Consider the following 21,279-nt stretch of genomic DNA (forward strand, 5'->3'; position numbering starts at 1 on the left):
TGCAAGGCCTCTGGATGCCTGACAAGGTAACCAGGAGAGGAATCTGGCCCACAGCTAACAAGCTGCACATGTTGGGATGAGCTCACTGCATGCTGACATGCCCTGTGATGGTTTCTGCAGAGGAAGGGTTGCACAGATGCATGCTTCCAGCCAGATCTGCAGCACAACTGCAAGCACAGAGACCCTCACCGCTGAACGCACACAGTTGTGACTTCACCTCTGGCAGGAGCCCTGTGGCTGCCAGCACAGTCCAAACAGAAATCATTCTGGGCCAGAGAGGGAGGCAGCCCATGTTTAGAACCAACTCTCCTGCCATTCCTTTAGAAAGAAGGGGCACACACACACCTTGCTCAAGCATGAGCCAGAGCTGACACCTCCTGACATGTCTGCTCAGCACCAGTCAGCTTGCAGTGCTGAGGGTGGCCAGTTCATGGTCTCATCAGCACCCCAGCTTTCACACAACCTCCCCAGAGCAGGGAAGCTCAAAGTACTGCAAGCAGGGTCCAGGGCACACAGAAGACCCTGCAGATTGTATTTTAAGAGAAATAAAGGCAGAGGTTCGTGAAGGATGGCTGTGTCACTTCTAATTCAGATCGTGTTCCATTCTTTGTTTTTTATCTAATTAAGCAGACTAGATATTTCTATAATGACTGGCAAGGAACATGAGAAAAAAAACCCACAAACTTCTTTTGTCCTGTATCATAATGCACACAAAGAGTTCAGGCAAGAGGCCAAACACTTACAGCTCTGCTATTTACTGAAGATGTGGCTTGCACAGACAAAGCACGGCAGGAAGGACACCTGGAAAGCATTTCCCCTTCCCTTCAGGAAGGGGCAGAAAACCTTGGCTTTATAGAACTTACAGATCTCAGTAGAAAAGAATAATCTATCTTTCCTTCTGTATCTCCTTCTGGAAATAAGAAAAGTGAAATCTGATCTCTGACTTGCACAGCCTGACAGTAAGTAGCTGTATTTCACAAAATGTAGGAGCTTTGTGCTGCGTTTCACTGCTGGCTCTGGCAAAAACTACTAGAACTGCAAACCTAAATAACCACCAGTGGCTGAGCTGCACACAAAGTGTGTTCAGACAGTTGCAGAATCTGCAAATTCCCAACTGAATCCAGACACTGATTACAGCTGTCACAGCAATCATATTTCACTAACGCTCCTCCTCCAGAGAAGCACAGCAGCCAGCTATCCCTGACAACCTTCCACCGTGACAGCCCTCTGCTGCCAGCAAAGGCCTCTCCTCTCCATCAGTTCCATGGCAGTGCTCTCTCTGCAACACAAAGTGTAGCCCTGAAGGGGCTTCTCGAGTCTCCTGGGCTTCCAGCCCACATTTTCTCTTTATAATGGAATTTCTGCTTTCTAATGTTTACAACATAAGAACTTTCATAGAAAGGCAAGAGCAAGGTGACACAGAAACCCAACAAAACTTGCTCAGTAAACACCTTCCCTCCACACCCAGTTCTAATTATTGTTGTCTTCATCCCTTTTTCCTGCAAAAAGTCACTCTTTCTGCAAAAAAAATCTGCTGACACAAATTCTGCCTTACACTTGCAATTGTTTAAAAAACCCCAACATCTTGAGACAGTAAAATCTAGTTCATCCATCTTGTTACTGAGCATACCCACCTGCTGCATCCACAGCTGCTCATGGAGACACCCAAGTGCAGCACCAGTGCCCACAGAAACCAATGGTCAGTGAGAAGAGGGCATTGAGCCAGTGCTGCATCTACTCCATCCAGAAACAGCTGCTTCTAGAAGGGAGGTGGGAGAAACCCCTTCAAAACTGGGCCAAGAGTGGCTACTGCAAGCCATTGAGCATCCTGAGTCAACTCAGGGGGCAAGCTGGCACTGCCAAAGTCCATCAGTCTGTTCTCTGCTCTCCTCTGGGCCTCACTACCCTTCCTATGGTCACTCTCCCTGAGAAAAGGGGCACTGGGAAATAGACTTGAGTCGTTCAGCTGCATCTTCATCCCAGCCCCAGAGAAAGTTTGGGGGCACAAACAATCCTCTTCCTCACCCAACCTCCCTTTCTCACTCCCTCCTAGCAAAGAGGGAAGCTGAGGCCCAGTCCAGCCTCAGAGGCCAGGCAACGGGCAGGAGCTGCCAGCACCCCTAGGCCTGCTGGCAGCATCCCCCTGCCCAGAAGCTCTGTGCTGGCAGTGCACTTCCACACAAGCATTAATTTTCTGATGGTTAGTTTGATTTTGCAGCCCTGCTGTTTCTGAATGTGGGGCTGTAACAGGAGGCGTCTGGCAGCCCAGGAGAGAGGGAGCAAAGACAGTGCCAGGTCCCACCAGGATTATTACATTGACAGGATTCAAGCACAGCCTGTGTCAGGGTTTGGGCCCTGAACTTGAATAGGAGCTCCATAGCTCTCCTTTCCCTTGCCATATCTGCTTGTTAGCCCTCACAGCTTCATAACACTCCCTCAAGTAGTGCTTTTTCAAATGAAAAGCTTTGGAAGGAGCACAGATCCTTGTGCTGTCTACCTTGGGGCTACAAAGGCACAGTTGAGTGACACCTACCCTACCGCCGGTGGCACGACTGAAGCTTGAGTAGGTACATCCACATTAGCTTCACTTCAGCCAGCACAGGAAACTTCACTGTAAGAAAAGCAGCAGCAGAGACTTCATTGGGATTCTCAGCTTGAGTACGTTCCCAGGTTGTGCAGCAGGCCAAGACAGCCCACGCTGAAATCTGCTCTGCTTAATCTTCAGAGAGAAAGCGACAGACTACCAAGCTGTGCTGCTATTTCCTCTTAAACTGCATCCAATCTCAGAGCTGAGCTCCCACACTCACTTCCAGCAGAAGAGAGGCAACTGTCCTTCTAGATGGTCCTGCCTACCTTCCTCTCTTCTACTGCACCTCATTTCTGTTGTCATCCTTTTTAGAATCACAGAATTATATTCTACCGACCACAGTGAGCATCTGCAAACTCCACAGAAAACCAAAGAATGCTCAGAAAGAAAGACCAAGTTCCCTCATGACTTCTGGTTTCCTGAATCTGTTAATTCTTTCAGGAAAAAAAAAAAAAAAATCTCAAAAACTTAGCTCATCTGAATTTCTTGACCAGCCACTGCAGCTGGTCAGAAAATCCAACCCATCACTTAACTGTGATGGAAAGCATTGGAATTACTCTGGAGGTGCCTGTTACAGCCTCTTGCTAAAAACAGTCTTCTTATTCATAGACCAAAACCACATGTATGTTCAATACCCCAAAGTCTCTCTTGCAGACTCCAGAGGTATGCCAAATCCCAGCTACTTCTGCTGCATTCTCTCTCTGGGTGCAAGCATCACAAAACAGCCTGAACATGTCCCCACACTGTGAAGAGAGGATGATCTGCCTGGACAGACAGCCTGTGCTCAGTAGGACATGATGCTTGCAACAGGAGCTGTGCAGAGCTCTTCAGCCCCCCTGAGCAGCTCACACAATTCCCCACTCAGCTGATGAAGTTTCCCTTCTCCAAGCTTGTGTGGGGGAAACAGAGCTGAATACTACAGCAGAACCTATGCAACTCCCTCCTTGCTTTAGGGGTGACATGATCCAGCAGAATCTCCTGCTACAAACATCTGCCTCAACAGCCTCACACCCCAAGACTCTCTCCAAAGGCAGCAGCAGCCCCTGCAAAGGAACACTTTTCAACCCTCTACACCAATTCTCTCTACAGATGGCGGTAAAACAATTACCTCATTACAGTCACACACCAAATTCCCTTCTGTGGAATTCACATCAGCACTACTGCAACTTTATAACATTTGCATTATAAAAATGTCTGCAAAGGAGGCCAAGAAAAACAGTTTTTTGTTCAGAGGAAGCTCTGTGGTCAAGATGATGTCATCAGAAAGCGCCAAATTAATTTCCTGTGGTTACATCCTACAGGAAATCCAAGAAGCTCAGCTTTCTTGCTAAACCAAGTAGTCATTTGTTGTCAATAACTGTTAATTATGTGTCCAGATGTGTCATAAACTAAGAACTATCACAATTATCCTTCATTCCCTGGATTCCTCCCAGATCAATCATTGGGATCTGTTTAGATCAGTGGTCTAAAGTCAGTGCAATCCATCAGCACTTGTGTCCCCAGGCTGGCCCAGGGGCTCTTGGCTGACACTTTCCTGCTCCTTCCTTCTTCCCCCTCCCCAATGACAGGGCATCTGCTGCTTCAAGAAATACCACTGAGGAGAAGCAGCTATGCAGATTATACTCTTAGCAGGAACAGGGACCTCTAATCAAGAAAACTATAAAAACAGTGATGGTAACAGTGATTCAGGAGGGTTTCCATCTGGTAAAATCATGATGAAGATGTCTACCCAGTCCCTCCCCCAGTCACAGTCCTACAACCTACTGAAAGGTGTATCTCTCCAAGGTTTACTTGATAGTTAACTCAAAAATTAACACTTCATTAAAGCACTTGGCCAATTCAAACAGATCTTTTCAATGACTTTTCACTGGGAAACTGATACTCCCAGTATTAGGTCTCCCCAAAGCTCCTTGTGTTTACATGCATTCACACCTGCCCTGTTGCCTTCAGGCACTTCCTTCACCTGCCCTGCAATCCACAAGCCCTCTGTGTCCAATTCGTAGCAGAGAGGGATCCACTGGAGAGAATGGAATAGCTTTTATAGCTGCACCTTGCACTAAGATGATGATTCTGTCCTCTCAGAGACCTTTCAGTCACAACCCCTTGGGACAGGATTTTCAGTCCATGCCGGATGCTGCCCTGCGCTGGCAGGGAGCTCACATAATGCTTTGAGAGCTGAATGGTAAACAGTCAAACAAACAGATCCAGTTCAAGCCAATCCCTACACTTTACACAGCATTGTATTTTCACTGCTTCTTAATCCAAGCTTATTTTCCATGAGCTCACTGCTTCTCTGGCAAAGGCACAGCACAGGAAGGACCCTACCAAGCTCTACCAAGTTGGTAGCATCTGTATCACAGGGAAAACATGGAGCCCAGAGCAGCCAGGGCTCCCTGCAGAGATGATGTACTGACACACACTCAGCAGTAGCTTCTGCCCTCAAGAGCCTAGAGTCTGTACAGTGTGGGTAGATGGATGGAAAGGGAGATGGAGGAGGAATGACATGCTCAGAGCCACCTGGAGACTACAGGCAGGGGGAGGCAGAAGGACAAACCGTCCCACCACGAGCACTCACTGTGTCTGCTGATACCAACAGTTCCCTTAACAAAAGGCAAGTGAACACCTGAGAAGAGAACTCAGGCAGCTTCCAGACTCTCAGAATAAAACAGGGCATACAGACAATGCTTCCTGATGCCTTTGTGTCTCTGACTCCCAGCCTGGACGGTTTATGAAGCTTCCTACCTCTCTGTCCTTGAGTTTCATGGCGAGCACCAGCTGGTGTCTGTGGTTGGTCAGGGCCTCCCGGTAATTTCCTTTGGAGAAGAATGCGGAGCCCAGGTTCCCATGAGCTCGGCATTCTCCCGTCTGGTCACCTGTGCCAAACAGAGCAGAGGTTAGCTAGAAGCAGCATTCCTGGCAGTGCCCAGCAGAGACAGCAACACACTGTGCAAGTGCTGCCCCAGGGTGAGAACCAGCATCAGAACAAACACATCCTGATGTTTAACACACAGACTAAACTCTCTTCTTTGCTCGCCTTCAGAGACTTCTAAGCCACCAACTTCAGTTAAAGAATTGTTTTAATTTCTGCTTTGGCCTAATGCTTGCTAATTTCCCATTTATTCCATATTTATTCCTTGCTTGAAATTAAAACTTTGTTTGTGAAGGCTCAGTCTTAAAACAAGCCAAGAGCACAGCAGCTTTCTTCAGATAGCAACTCTGCAGCACAGCACAGCCCAGACAAAATGCATCCTTTCAGTGAGGTCTCCTAAGCAGAGCCCTCCCCAGCTCTGCCTTGCTGTCTCATATTGTCTCCTCTCCCAAACCACCCTGAAAGCTTGAAAATTCCCAGTGTTGTGCAGGTTACACCATATAGTTTCATAGTTTCATAGTTTCATTCAGGGTTGGAAGGGACCACAAGGATCATCTAGTTCCAACCCCCCTGCCATGGGCAGGGACACCCCACACTAGATCAGGCTGGACAGAGCCTCATCCAGCCTGCTCTTAAACACCCCCAGGGACGGGGCCTCGACCACCTCCCTGGACAACCCATTCCAGGGTTTCACCACTCTCATGGTGAAGAACCTCCTCCTCACATCCAGCCTGAATCTCCCCACCTCCAGCTTCATTCCATTCCCCCTAGTCCTATCACTACCTGATATCCTGAGAAGTCCTTCCCCAGCCTTCCTGTAGGCCCCCTTCAGACACTGGAAGGCGACAATTAGGTCTCCTCGGAGCCTTCTCTTCTGCAGACTGTACAGCCCCAACTCCTTCAGTCTGTCCTCATAGGAGAGGTGCTCCAGCCCTCTGCTCATCCTCGTGGCCCTTCTCTGGACACATTCCAGCACCTCCACATCCCTCTTGTAATAGGGGCTCCAGAACTGGACACAGTACTCCAGGTGGGGTCTCACCAGGGCTGAGTAGAGGGGGAGGATCACCTCCCTCGACCTGCTAGCCACACTTCTCCTGCTGCAGCCCAGGATCTGATTGGCTTTGCGGGCTGCAAGTGCACACTGAGAGCTCATGTTGAGCTTTTTGTCCACCAGCACCCCCAAGTCTCTCTCCTCAGGGCTACCCTCCAGCCAGTCACTGCCCAGCCTGTATTTGTGCCTGGGATTGCCTCGACCCAGATGCAGGACCCTGCACTTGCTCTTATTGAACTTCATGAGGTTGGCCTGTGCCCACCTCTCCAGCCTGTCAAGGTCCCTCTGGATGGCCTCCCTTCCCTCCAGCATGTCTGCTGCACCACACAGCTTGGTGTCATCAGCAAACTTGCTGATATAGATATATATATAGAGAGAGAGAGAGAAAGAGATATAGATATAGATAGATAGATATAGAAGAGAGGTCTTCCAATCTGTTTATTTTTTTTAACACTCTTGTCCATCCACTGCCTCACTCCTGGTTTGTTTCTTCCCAGGCAACTGCCCCAGAAGCTCAGACTGAGGACTTTTTCCATCAAATTCCTGAGAAGACAGATTACTTCATTTAAGACTCATTTGTGGTTTTGAGCCCCAGTCTACACAGGGGATAAGACCCATTCCCACATATGTGACACCAGAAAATTAGAGGTGCCTGCAAAACCTTAGCATGTTCATCGATTGGCCACCCCTCCCGCAGGCAAACGGAGCTGCACAAGCCTGCAGGCTGCTCCTTGCAGAGATTTCAGCTCTTGTGAAATCCCACAGAAACCTGAGCACTACAGAGAGATTCTGACCATTAGCACAGCTAGGAATTTGCTCCACCTGTACCCAGCATCCAAGCAGGCGAAAGGGTAACTCTTACCTAAAGACTTGGCTACGTCCAAGTCCTGCTGCATGTATCCAGTGCTTTTCTCTGTGTTCCCAAGGGACCAGTGGGCGCTGCTCAGGGCAGAGAACACCGATCCCCGCAGCTTCAGGCTGCAAGTGCCGATCTTCAGGGCAGCCTCCAGCACCACCACGGAGGCCCCATGGTGGCCTGCAGTCAGGAGTTCCTGGCCGATCACAGACACCACAACAAAGGGGCTCTTGTCCAGCTTCATCTTCTGCAGTTGTTGATAGGTGGGCTCCAGGGACTCTGCAATATGAAAACGAAGGCAGTTACTCAATAAACCAAGTTATTTGCATCTAGAAGTGACTTTCACAACTCATCATTATTTTTTGGTAACCAGAGGACATGAGTTAAAGGCCAGACTGCCCAAATCAAACCAAGATTTATCATGGGAACTCGGGGCTCAAATGCATTGTCCAATGTCTAGCACATCAGGGCAGACCAACTAACAAGCTGACATTTTCCTTGCAGAAAACACTTCAGGAAGGAAGCACAAGCATGCAGAGCAGTCTCATACTGAGCTCTGCAGACTGGCCTAATGGCAGAAGGAATACAGAAAACATCTGCAGAGTTCTGTAGGAAACTGGAAATGGGCCACCAGCAGTGTGTAAGAGCACTGCAGTTTCTGCTCCCTCAGCACAAACTTTCAGCTGAACATCTGCAAAACCTGTGCCTGTCCAGATACCACAGCACACAACGTGTGCCAAGAGAGATGACAAAAGCTGCAGAAAGAAGCTGCTCCTTCTTCTGCAGAATGACAGCACTGGACCTGCCAGACTACTTATAATTGGTCTACCTCCTTCTACTATTCAGATGGAAACTTGGCTGCATGTTTCAGTAAGGACACATGTCACTGACACAGCCCTTTTGTCTTCCCAGTTGTTCCTCTTCTTTCTCTGAACACAGGTATTCTGGAAGCCACCACTCTCAGCAGTCTACCCATGGCTTCAAACCACCTATTATTCTGGTAGAATGAAGTTACAGGGGACTGGCTTTATACCACAGACAATATACAGGCAGATCTCTGTCTCTCCTAGAGAGTGAGCTCCTGGAAAGGGGTCTAGAGCAACACCTAACAACTGCTCAAGCACTTGCAGAGCACCCAGCCCAGCAGAACCAGGTCTCTAAGCAGCCATTACAGCAGTACACAGCCATTCTCAAAGTAAAGCCTGCACTTTATAAGCAAAACTGATCTACAGTGTGCCAAACCAGTGGGAGAAACCGGTTGGGGGGAGGATGGCACCTGGAAAGCAGCAACACTGCGAAGCAGAGTGGGAGCAGCAAGGTTAATACCCAGCTGCAACACAAGAGGACATGGAGATCCCCCCAGCCTGGCCTGGAGATGCTTGCACAGAAACATCACCTGCATTCTGTGCAGCAGCCACAGCACCTCGGGTACCCAACTAAATTAGCTTCACAGGTAACTGCTATCTAGGACAGAAGCTTCCAGATGAATTCATTTTAAAGGATGGAGAAAAACACTGTAAAAAAAGGAAACACCAGCAGGGATACTTTTTTCATTTCAGCACTTCTTGGCCCTTAAGCCCTGGGGCCCCAGCAGCATCTGCTGAGGATGAGAACTGCCATGCTCCCTCCTGGGAAATGCCATTAGGACACTGCAGCACGAAGCTTGCCAGAGAAAGAGAGCAAAGAGGAGGCTACCTCCTCCCTCTGAAGTGGAAGAGCCAGGAAATGGGGACATTATGAAAGAGGCAGAATGCTGTACAGCTAGCACAGCTCCAAGGCCCAAGTGATTTCAACAACTCTTCCTCATCAGGAGTAAATCAGCAGAGTGGCTTTTCTGCCTTCTGCAACACTGTGTTTTGAGACACATTAGTACCTTTGAAAAGCTGCTGATGTGCTCTTCTGGTCAAACACTGGCCCACAGCGTTTAAGATTCCCTGTTCCCAAGTGCCAAGCATTAAAGCACTGTGGGAAGCTGTTCCAAGTCACAATAAAAAGCCAGGACAAAAGCGGTGCACATCTCTCTTCCTGCACTAATACCGAATGGAAGACAAACAAGTAAGGACACCACAGGAACTGCTGCTGCACCACACCAGTCTGATTCACCTCTGCTGTCCCCACTGTATCAGAAGAACACCTTTGTTGGTCCTCCTCCAACTTCAGGCTCCTTCCTTAGCACCTGCTGACTCCTGAGACCTTTCCCTCCAGCCCTCCAGGTTCTACCCTCCTCAGATGCTGGCAGAGTCATCCACAGACTGAAACTACCCCCTCTAAATCCCTTGGCAGCTCGTCACCATCCCTGAGCAAACCCTCCTGGGGCTCACCTCGCATGGGAGATTTCATGGCAGCCTCGACCATGCCAACCAGAAGCTGAAGACTCTTGGGATCCTGAGCCAGTCCCGAGGCAAAGGCTGCCAGCGCATCTGCATGGCGTCCAAGGTACTGCAGGGCCACACCCTGTCGGAAGTATGCCTGAAAAGCCAAAGGGAAGGAGAAACACCAGTTACTTAATTGGTAAAGTCACAAATCAGCCACCTGTGACCTCATGCTGGTGGACACTGGGCTACACAGTCACATTCTGGCTGGCTGCAGGCCGCAAAATCCAGCTACTACCTTGCTGCGCTTTTAGTTCATTTCAAGGTATTGCAATAGCAAAAATAAAGTGGTCAGAAGGGAAGACACCCTTTACATTTCTTAAGAAGAGCTTTAAGCATGTAACAGAGCTGCTGGAGACTGGCTCCTGGCACTGCTTTCACAGGGAAGACCTCACCACCATTTCTCTCCATCTGTAACAGGAACCTGCACTCCAGATACATTAAGTATCCATCCGTGGAAGTCTCTACTTAAACAGGATAAATCTCCAATTAACATCCAAACTGGTATTTCATTAGAGCTTTCAAACACTTTGAGAATCCAATCCAGAGAGGCAGAGATTAAGGAAAAATCAGAAATGACATGAGAAATTTATAGATATGAATATTTAATCTCCTTTCCATTAGTAAGCCTTGATTGTAGAACCACTCTTAATGAATTCAATGAGAGCAAAATGCTTTTCATTAACCTTTAGTATAAATGTGTTCTTATTGAACCAAACAAGCTACTGTACTGGAAACCCAATTCAGTGATAATTAGATTACTAGCACAAAGCTTTAAATCAAAAGAAAATACAAAGAACTAACATCATGCAGTGACCATCGGGCATGAGTCCTCCCAGCAGTGAGCGAGCTGTCACCTAAATCACCGTGCACACTTTTAAGTCCTTTTCTTTCCCCTTTTATCACTTAATTACTTTCGTTACCACCCGATGACAGAAGCAGTTTGACACAGCATGCCTCTGATGGGGGCCTTTCTAGCCAACAAGGCTGATCCAGGACAAATGTGCCTGCCTGATTCAATTACCAAGGATGAGGGCACAAATACTCAGCAGCCAGCAAGGGAAATTCATATTGTGTGTAGGCATCTCCCAACAGCTCAGGAATTACAGAAAGGTAGAACACTGCCCTCTCCGCCCTCAAAACATCTACTGCTAGAACAAGCAGCACATCAGGGACACATCTCCCTCACCACTACAGAAAGTCAGCTAAGCCCAGAAAGCCAAAACTGACTTGTATATGGGGCTTCAAGGGAAGGGCGGGAGGGAGACAGATGCTACAGGCAACTCAGACAAGCCTCCTGCAGCCTGCAGAACACAGGAATGCTCTGGCTTCCGTTTACAGGGTTTAGAAGGGACCATGCAGTGGGACTCTCTCTCACATCCCATCCTGTGCACAGCAAGTCTGTAGGACAAGAAGCAACATTCCTCAGCTACAGCCGTGGTAACAACTAGCTTTCATGCCACCCAAGGAAAATGGTCCCTGTAAGGCAAATGAAGAAAAAAGGCAAGCTGAGAAAACTCAGGTGGAGCCTCTGCCCTACTTCCAGTTTCCATACAGAAATCCAAGTCAACATCTGCTCCCAGCAGGAGAAAACACACCACAAAATGGGAAACATCACAAAAGGGAAAAAGGCAAACAAAGTGCCTGGCCACAGCTCTCAGAGCACCCTGCAGAGGAGGAAGAGGCCTGTCTTGTTCATCACTGCCTGCCCAAGAACTCCACCACCTTCCCTGCAAGAGCCCTGCCTTGGGCTGTGCCAGTGACTGCAGTGGGGATGCTGGTTTCCAGCTCCTGCCCAGCTGACTGTCACTTTTGTGGAGCACTGAGCACACCTCCAGCTCTGAACTAGCAGAGCTCTCATCCCCTGAGCTCTGCACACAGGGGAAACACCACAGGCAGGAGATTCTCCCAGAGCCCCCCAGCTCAGCACCGTGCATTTCCAATGCCATTTCTGAAAGGTGGCTTTACCCCCTCCCCACATCTATTCTTGGAACTCCCCACTGGAAACCACTTGATTTGAATACAAACACAGCATTCAGAGCCCAAAAGAAAAGTCCATTAATCATAACTGAAAGGAAGATTTTGGCCAATTTTTCTTCTGCAAAAAACCCTTCCTTCCTTCCTCCTGCAGTTTCCAGCGTACACAGAATGCTCTCCACACATTGTGCTCCCCAGAGACCTTCAACAAAATAAATAAAAAGCATTCACATCACCTATTTCCTCCCCAGGAGGCATTCACAAGTTAGTTTAGCACTGGAATGAAGACACCGTATCAAGGGAAAAAATCTGCGAAGAGGAAGTGAGGAGAATCAGCCTTTGGAAGAGGAGAGGAAAAGGAAAGGCAGGGAGCCAGCAGCTGCAGCTGAAGAAATGAGACAAGGAGCAGCTCTCCAGTCCTGACACAGACAGAGCCTTCCCATGCTTCAGCAAACTTTACATTTTTAATGACACTGTGAAGACAGAGGAGCACTCACTCTGCAGGAAAAGTCACATTAATTTTCCAGTGATCCCAGGTAAGAAAAAACTATTGATTCCTTTTATGAAGATGAAAGGATGTTTTGCTAAAGACAAGAGCAATGAACAGCAGGTGTTCTCTAACCTGTGGCTCTTTGCATCCTCCTCACTAAAACAAAGAGCTCAAACCATCTTTTCATTTTTTCCCCCAATCTCTGCATCATACTTTCCAGGAACAAGGCTCTGTGCAAAAAGAAAGTCTCACTCTCAGCTGAAATTTGGTACTAGATGCACTTCTCTTAATGAGAGCTACTTTCCCCCCACAGCCAAAGACATGCTCTTCTGTTCCCATCTCCAGGATCACCAGCATGCCACTGGGGAATGTGAATAGGACTTCTACAATTCCCAGGATTCTGCTAAATAGAAACAAGCCCAGTGAAGGAAGCCCAAGACAACTCATTGCTCTTATTACCAGAGAAGTAACTTGAATTTTTGGGGGCCAGGGATCTAAGCTAATAGTCATGTTGCACTGGAATCTGCAGCAGGCTCTGGTACAACCCTCTGGGCTCCTTCCAGTAGAATCCACAGTAGAAAGTTGTTAGATCCTTGCAGTGTGTCACTCATGCAATGCTTGCAGGAGTTAGAGGGAAGCAGCAGCCACAGGAGCTCAGTCCTGTCTTACCATGGTCTCTTGTAAGTCTGAAGCATGAGCTCATGTTTCTGAAGTATGATTTAGTACCAAGGTACAAGCATTTTCTAACAGTAGCCCACGTCATACTCTTCATTGGGCAGGATGGTATACTGCTTCCAAGTTATTTTAAACTAGCTAGACCTGGGGGATTAACCTACATAGGAGACCTCTGAATGCTTACTGTCACCCAGCTGCATGAGGACACACTGGGACTACCAGGCAGAAAAACAGGAGCTCCACCTTTCTCCCTGAGCAGGGCAACTCTTGCACAAGCTTCACAGGCAGCAGACACCGGGCACACAGCTGGGATCCTCACCCAGCACTCCAGCAGAGATCCTGCTGACTGCAGGCTGCCCACAGGGAACACAGCCACAAAGACTGTCCTAGCTTTGGGATCTCCATCACCAAGGGCCAGGCCTCACCCAGTGCCCAGAAGCTCCTGCCCTCCCCCTCTCTCTTCTGTGGGGTTCAGCAGCACCACGCTGCGCCCTCACTACTGCTCCTCTCGTAATTCTGCCATCAGACTTCACGCTCCCTTGGCGTCAGGAATGATGGCCCGTTTGTAACTGGATAATGGAGACAGAAGAACGGAACTGGAACAGCATCAGAAGAACCTGGAGCAGAAAATCACTGACAAACAAACATGGAAACCTTGAAAACAATGCCTCAGCCTTAGACAAAGGCTCCTGTTGTACACAGGGAGGAAATCCCAAACATCTCTGCGTTCAAGTCGGCTCCAGACCCTGGACAACAGCTCCTTGGGCAGGAAAGACAAACACACCGAAAGGGCTCTGTCCACAATGCTCCCTCGGCTTGCCAGAGCAGGGGATGATGCCAAAAATAGCAGGAATAATCGATGATGTATTCAGACGTCCTGCTCCGAGCATGCAGAGCGCCGGGACAAACGGACCTGCTGCCTGGGGACAGCTCCGTGTGTCCGTCCCCCCCGCAGCCTCACCCCCGTGCCGGGCCAGCGGCACACCACGGCAACGCGTGGGACCAGCCAGGAGGAGGACAATGTGGGAACAGCCGCTGCGGCTGCCGGGGGCCAAGCACCAGGTTGAGCCTCTCCTCTCCCCTTGTAACTGCTTTACAGCCAAATTTTAGAGAAAAATACAGGACAAATCTCTGCTGTGGGATTTCAGGAATGTGAGGAGAGGGAAGAATGCGCTTTAATTCAGAACACATGCAGCACATGCACAAACACTGCTTGCTGTCCATATGAACCCAAGCTCCTGCCCTCACAAAGTTAAGCTTGCACCCTAGACAACAATTTGCCTTCGCAGCCTGCGCTCTCAGCTGGCACCGGCACCGCTGCCGGTAGCCTGCCCTCAGGAAGAAGCAGAGATCTGACAAATTCATCATCTCTGCAGCACGGCTTCTTTATCTGCCTCCCCTTTCCAAGGTGTCTCTTACAGGAACTACCCTGCTCGGAAATGGAAATTTCCTCTGTGCCCCACTGAGCCCAGACAGAAAAACAGGATGGAGGGTGTAAAATATCGTGCTTCGTTTCATCCAAAGAGCATTTAATTATTCTTATTAATAGTGCTTTCACTACCTCCAGCAGGAGACTGCAGAGATCACTTGCCTACCTCAATTAAATGCAATCATCAGCAAGGAGTCAAATCTTAGCTCAGTTGAAGGTAACAGCCTAGCCTTTCACAAAGCTGCTTCTTGTTGCTCCATTCTTGTCTGCTCCAGGGTCCCCCTATAAGCAGCAGCTCCAGCCTCAATCCCCTCCTCAGAGGGCACAACACATTAGACAATCTTCCCAGCTTTATCAGCTACCACTCTGAAGCCTTATTTAATAGCAAGAAGTGGAGAAAAGTGCTCTAGGCAAGTAAAAACCAACCTGAGGATGCCTGGACACAGCAGAGGGAAAGCACAACCAGCCTCTTGTGTTTAAGGCTAGCAGGCACAGACCCAAGTACAGCATCTTCAAGAACTCCTCTGTGCAAGTACACAGGGACAAAGTTTTGCCCAACTGGTGGCTAAACAACTTGTTTTAGAAATGGCAGAACAGAAGATAAGCCACCTTGCCACCTTTCACCCTGCTCAGCAGTAACACTCATCTTGGCAAGACACTACTGGAGATTTCATAGATGAATGTGCAGTTGACACCTGCAGGCTGCTTCCCAGGGAAGTTTGAAGCAGTGGCAGAACTGGTTTTAACATCACATCACATCACCCCTGCTTTGCTTGTACCACGATTTAAACTGCACTAACATTTGATACTTAACTGCCAGTGTGCATCTGCACACAATTCTCACAATGCTGAAAGTGTTGAGAACCTTTGTAGAGCTCAAGGATATACAAACATGTGCTACTATTTGTTCTTCTAGCCTTAAAAGCAAAACCAAATGAGAAAGCAGTACAAAGGGAAAAGAGGGAATAATAAAAATCATGTCCTAAACTGGAAGACATCCACCACCAGAACTTTTTTCTTTTTTTGCTATTCAGCTTGAGTGTTCCAGCATAAAGTTTCATTGTCTCACTTGGAAACACTCATCTGAGCAGCAGCTCCAATGACTGCCTCCCCTCCAGCCCTTCCCCGTTTGGCACGCTGCTCTCTGTGCAGGCTTAGGGGGATCACACTGAAAGCCCACCGTAAAATCCAGAGATGAGACATGAAAGCATCTGCTCAGCCCAGTCACAAGGCTTGGCACGCACACTAGATTCAGCAGGGGAATCTCTTATCTCCCCAGCATCTCTTATCTCCTGCAGCACTCATGGGCTGGACACTCCTGTCATCAGCGACCTGGATTCACACTCAGGACAACTGTCTTCTCCTAACTGCATGGCCACTGATGAAGCTAACACTGTGCAACAACTCCTGATTGCCAACTTGCTGTAAGAATAAATAACACTACAGTGTCTGCTGTCAGCATCTCTCTATTCATCTCCAGCAGACACCACTGATGGTTACACCTGCACAGCTAGACGAGCTGCAGACAGTCACCAGCCAGCTCTCCAGCCATGGGAGACCACAGGAGGCAATCCCACATGAAAACACCAGCAGGCACTGGGCAGCAAACCCTCCTTTGGGTCTGGCAGCATGCAGGCACACTGCAGGTCAATGTTTCCTATGCAATGGAGGCTGAATGATCAGAAGGCATTTGTTACAGTCCCTGTCACGCTTCAGACAGTGCCCAGACTGCCTAGATGGAAGCCATCAAGGGATCTTATCCAAAACCACAGCCACCAGCTTCCTTCCACATCCCCACTCCCCAACAGGACGTGTCCTGCTATCTCCAGCACTTATCCTCCAGGACAGGCAGTTCCTGCCAGTCCTGTCTCTCAAAATCACCTCCACACTTTGGCTTTTCTCCAGCTCCAGGTACTCTGCCCAGAAGACTGGACCATCTTGGCTTCACTCTGTCTGTACAACCCCTCAGTGTCCTGCACCCCTCCATTCTCCGTGGCACATCAGCCCATCTCCAGCTGATGATTGCTGCCATTGTGAAAACAATTCAGGGCTGTTTTGGAAGTGCATGCACTTCCTCACTGGAGTAAACTGAGATAAAATAGGATTTGCCAAAATCAAGACATCTGGAAAGCAGAGACAATGGCTTGCATACCAACAATTTGGAGCTAGAAAGCGCCATCTCCAATTTTGAGTCCAAAAATCAATGAAACATTTGTTTTCTGTCAGCTTTCTCCTGCTCTGCGAGTTCAGCAGCAGTCTCTGACCCGGAGTGTACTTGTGTCTAACAGCCACAGTGGCTAGCCACAACCACAAGGGTGAAAGTGAACGCTTCCTTAGGTGCAGACCCCTTAGTCACACCACCAGGTATTTGGGGACTTTCCCATTAACCAGCTGAATACTGAATCCTGCCAGATTTCAGGCAGCTAAAATCCAGTGGTTATGAAGGGAAAGTACAGGTTGGACTTGATGATCTTTGAGGTCTTTTCCAACCTTATTGATTCTAGTCTATTATGAAAGCACTGAAGCCACTGCAAAGACAAGCTAGCCATGCAAGGCTGCTGTAGCCAGAGGGCAGGTGACTGTGTTCTTAGCTGTGAAGAAAATCCTACATCCCCACCTCAGAACAGAAACAAGTGAAGAAAATACCAGAATGGTACAATCTCCAAGAGCCATCAAAACCGAATACAAAAGGTTAGGTGAAGCACAGGCTACCAGTGGCCACTAATCTATTTGCATGTGCAGAATGGAGCTGGTCCCTGTCACTTAGAGAAGGGCCATGTGCTCAGGAGAATCCCAGCACACACCTACTGCAGACACAGGCTCCCGGCTGCTGCCTCACAGCTCCCTGTGCTCACTCAGCAGCACCTGCCAAGAGGGACAAAGCTGATGATGGGAGAAAGGGGAACAATCAAATTTGCAGGAGTACTAAATACACAAATCTCTTTGGCCAAGGTGAACGTGGGAAAAATCCTTGACGAGGGGCGTCACATTCAGCGAGTGCTGCCAGATCGTTACTCTTGTAACGCAAAGGGGGGAAAGAGCAACACCATGTTTCCTTAGAATAACTCTCCTCCTCCATCACGAATCTCTGAAGCACCAAGTAATTTAGTAGTTGCTATGGAAACTGCTGGGTTTATTGAACAGCCTTGAAAGGGTCAAGAGGTGCCATCAAACTGGCCAGTTGTAAATTATTTCCCTGCTAAACATCTGCTTCGTTTTAGCTCTACCACTTCTCTGTTTTGTTGTTAGAACAATGTTTGGGCTGACTCCAGAACAGGTGTCATTCTTCAGGGAGGCTGCAACAGGTAAGTCCTAAAATAGCAATTTTTATGCCCCAGTACCCTAAAGTCCTTCAGACACGGGAGCCACACCGAGGGCAGAATGGTTAAGAGACTGCGGATTGCTCCTTCTCCTACACATCTGCACTGACCTGAGACAGCAGGAACTAGAATGAGAAATTAGTTCTCCACATGATCCCCCGAGGTTCCACACTGCTGCTTCCTACAGCCATGAAATGAGTAACTCTCAGGCTGACCCACTTATGCCTTCAGAGAAGGGATGAAGCAGAACAGCAGAAGAGTGTCCATCCCAGTACCCAGCTTTGTCACCCTAAGAAAGGCCAGGCTGCCCTGCTAGCACAGGTCTGTGCTCTAGGGGAAAAAAACCCAAACATAACATAAGGTCTGCACTGGGCAACCAGAAAACAACATCACCTCCTTCCTTTACTCAACACAGAGAAATTAACACCTGAAATTAAATCACCAGTCAGCAACATCTACTCCTGCAGGGGAGGAGAGCAGCCTGAGTACTGCCTGCACTTCCAATTTTGCCACTGAACTCACTAGATCTGTTTCAGTCCCACAGAAGTGCCTTGCTTCCCAAATTCCCTTTCATCCCCATGCCTTGAAGGTAGGTCTTTCAGAAACCCAGAAGCAAAGAGTGAAAAAGCACACAGAAAAGCAGCATGCTGCTGTTTCACTGTGGCATCCTTGCAGGGTAAACGCAGTCATGGTGAAAACTAAAACGTGACTCTAGGGAAGGAGAAAGTCAGGAGTAATTACAGTTGGCTGAGGAAATCTCCAGGCGACAGGGATGGCTGTGGCCTCTTCACTTTATGTGAACTATAAAAATTTGAATAACCTTGGGCAAGAGCTTTAAAAGGCTGTAAGCAACAGGAAAACTTCCTCCACGAGGTACCAAGAAAAAAGCCACAAGAATCAAGAGCAGAAAGCAGGGTCTACTGTTTTGCCACCAGGCTGCAACTCCATGAGGGTGCCAGAAGGTGAACAAGCAGGCTTAGTGAATAATTGAAGACACAATAATGAAACCTCAGAAAGTCAGAGGCATAATACAGTTTTGTAGGTTTCATCACGAAGCCTCTGAATTCCCAACTAAGACACACTAAATAATTCATCCCTGTGTCAATACTGGGTCAGCAGCTGTTCACTCATAGCTAGCGATGGTCCAACATGCTTCAAGACCCTTGAATGAGTCTAAACAGATTAATGAGCAGGGTCCAGAGGGAAGAGGTGAGGACAACTCAACCCTACTCACCCTTCCAAACACTAAGCTCAGATGAAAACGCAAAGACCCAGCAGCGATAAAGCATGCATGAGGGCCCACAGGCTCTGAAGCTATGGTTAGGGCCACCCAGCACTACCTTGTCCCAGTAATGCTCCTCAGGAGCAAGACAGTAGGAAACCAGCCTACACTGGGCTGGCTCTGGGCTGGCTCCAGGCTGGCCATTTACCATCCCAGCATCCTGACCCATGCTCATCCAGTTGGAACACAGAGGGTCACCCTAGTTTATGGCAGTCTACCAGCTGCATCAGCCACAGTACAGGGCAAAGAAAGCCAAACCAAAAGAAATCAGCCCCATCTTTCTGCTCTAGAGCACTGCCTCTCACACAGCTAACAGAGACACTTGTGCCAGGAACCCAACTTAATGGTCTTGTTAAATAGGAAGGTAAGTGTGTTTGGGGAAAAATAAACACAGCTGATGAAATAACTGACAAAACCTGCTGCTTCTAGTCCGGAATACTCCCTGTGGGCTCCTGGCTACACAAAGCCATGTGTGCTGCCCTGTACCAGAGCTCATCCTCACCTGCACAGACACAACCTGTCTCCACAGCACTGCTCCATGAAGCCACACAGCAAACCTGCTGCAGACACACACAGGCCAAGTGTTGCCCAGCAGAAACCCAGAGTACAGCATGTGGCCGATGGACAAAGTCTGTGAGAACAAACTCACGGCTCCAGTTTTACCAGAATTCCACAGCAGTGTCCCAGCTCTGCTGCACAGCCTGACGTGCAGCGTCTGCAGCTCTGGCAAAGAGCCTGTGTCATTAATTACCCTTGTTCTTCCCAGCATCCAAAACAAACAGCAGCAGCAAAGCTGTTGCTGGCTGTGGTGCCAACAAGTGCCCAACCACAGCTCTGCCACCAAACAGCGCTCAGGCAGCAGAGCAGGCAGTGTCCAGCACAGCAGAACTCAGGGCCCACCAGTACATGACACAACAAGTCAAGAAGAAAGCGTGAATGAGGACAAAGACCCCACTGAAGCATTAATTCCAGCAGGATGAGCACTGCCAGCCTTTGTCTAGCCATCATCTGGAACGTGCCAGTACTTAGGAGCACTCAGATGGTGCCAGCTGATTTGCCTGGGTTAGCCTGAACTTTCTCACGTTTTTAGCATTCACTGATGGGCAGGCACATGTGCAGCAATCCACAGCTGGCCTGCTTCACCACTAACTGCATGGCAGCAGCTACAAATCCCTGCATTTCCAAGGGAAATCCCACAATTACCACACCCAGCTACCCACGATAGGATCGAAGAGCACAGCTCAATCTGCCCTGGAAATCTGCTTTAGATAACCTGAACACACAGGTTGTCCACCCCACGTAACTAAGCTTGCAGGATTTAATTCAATTCTCAACCACCAAGGACTTATCCGCATTTAACAGGCCTGAAGCAGCCCTCATCAATACTCACTGACCTGGTGGCATGAGTAATTACCTCCCAGTTCATCCTTCAAACGACAGAAGAGTTCTTCTCAGCTGAGCTATTCCCCTGAGCACCTCCCTGCGAGGAAAGAGCAGAGCGGTGTGCTCAGAGCTTTCCCTGCAGAAAAGGCAAACACTCACTAAGGAATTCTCTGCTCCATCTATGCTTGCACTAGCTTTGTAAGTTACTAGATTATTTGAGGGGGGGAAATAAAATGCAATGCAGCTACACTGTGCACACATTCTTTTGGCTTTGATATGAAATGCTTTCTGTCATTGCATTTAAATGAAATAATCTAGAGAGGTGCAAGTTACGTCCATTCATTGGTAAGACACAACGAATGGGACTTGTCAGTTTGCTAACTGACCACCACTGAAGGTTCTGCAGCTCCTTTTGGCAGAAGCTCTTTTTCTTTCTCAAAAAATGGCACTTTCAGAACAGACCTTGCTGGCAGCCCAGCTCTGCTAGCTGCTGCTAAGCACAAAGTGATCGAACGAGGCCACACCACAAAGGATTCCGATTCCTGCCTGGGACTGATTCTTGGTACTTCACTCCGATAAGGTGAGATATGCACCGAGTTCCTCAACATGAGGAGAAACTTCCTTATTGTGAGGGTGACAGAGCACTGAAACAGGCTGCCCAGAGAAGTGTGGAGTCTCCTTCCATGAAGACTTTCAAGACCCATCTGGATGCATTCCTGTGTGACCTGCCCTAGGTGATCCTGCAGAGGGGTTGGACTGACTGATCTCCAGAGGTCCCTTCCAAACCTTACCACTCTGTGATTCCTGTACTTGTCACCACATTAAGCTCTGGCTGCCAGTTACCACACCTGGTCCGTCAGCTGTATCCAGAATCCAACCAATGATGCCCAACAATGATTTTATTCATGACCATCAAGACAGTTACAGTAACACAGAGGAAAGCATTAAGTGCCCAGACACCAACTGCTTGTGAAGGGAAGCCAAACCC

At 48.6% G+C, this 21,279-nt stretch overlaps 1 protein-coding gene across 3 annotated transcripts in view; it reads right to left on the minus strand.

Annotated features, from left to right (window-relative positions):
• TTC28 (tetratricopeptide repeat domain 28) overlaps positions 1-21,279 on the minus strand; it is a 144,410-nt gene that overhangs the window by 53,207 nt on the left and 69,924 nt on the right. For all 3 annotated transcript variants that reach the window (XM_068161731.1, XM_068161730.1, XM_068161732.1), the window contains 3 exons: positions 9,685-9,832; positions 7,370-7,642; positions 5,330-5,460 (listed from right to left, as the gene is read on the minus strand). In XM_068161731.1, the coding sequence (XP_068017832.1) occupies positions 5,330-5,460; positions 7,370-7,642; positions 9,685-9,832 (552 nt within the window). The remainder of the gene's footprint in view (positions 1-5,329; positions 5,461-7,369; positions 7,643-9,684; positions 9,833-21,279) is intronic.

Source organism: Melanerpes formicivorus, unplaced genomic scaffold (genome assembly GCF_026170545.1).
Source record: "Melanerpes formicivorus ecotype bairdi unplaced genomic scaffold, bMelFor1.0.p_v2 SCAF_60, whole genome shotgun sequence".
NCBI classification, from domain to species: domain Eukaryota; kingdom Metazoa; phylum Chordata; class Aves; order Piciformes; family Picidae; genus Melanerpes; species Melanerpes formicivorus.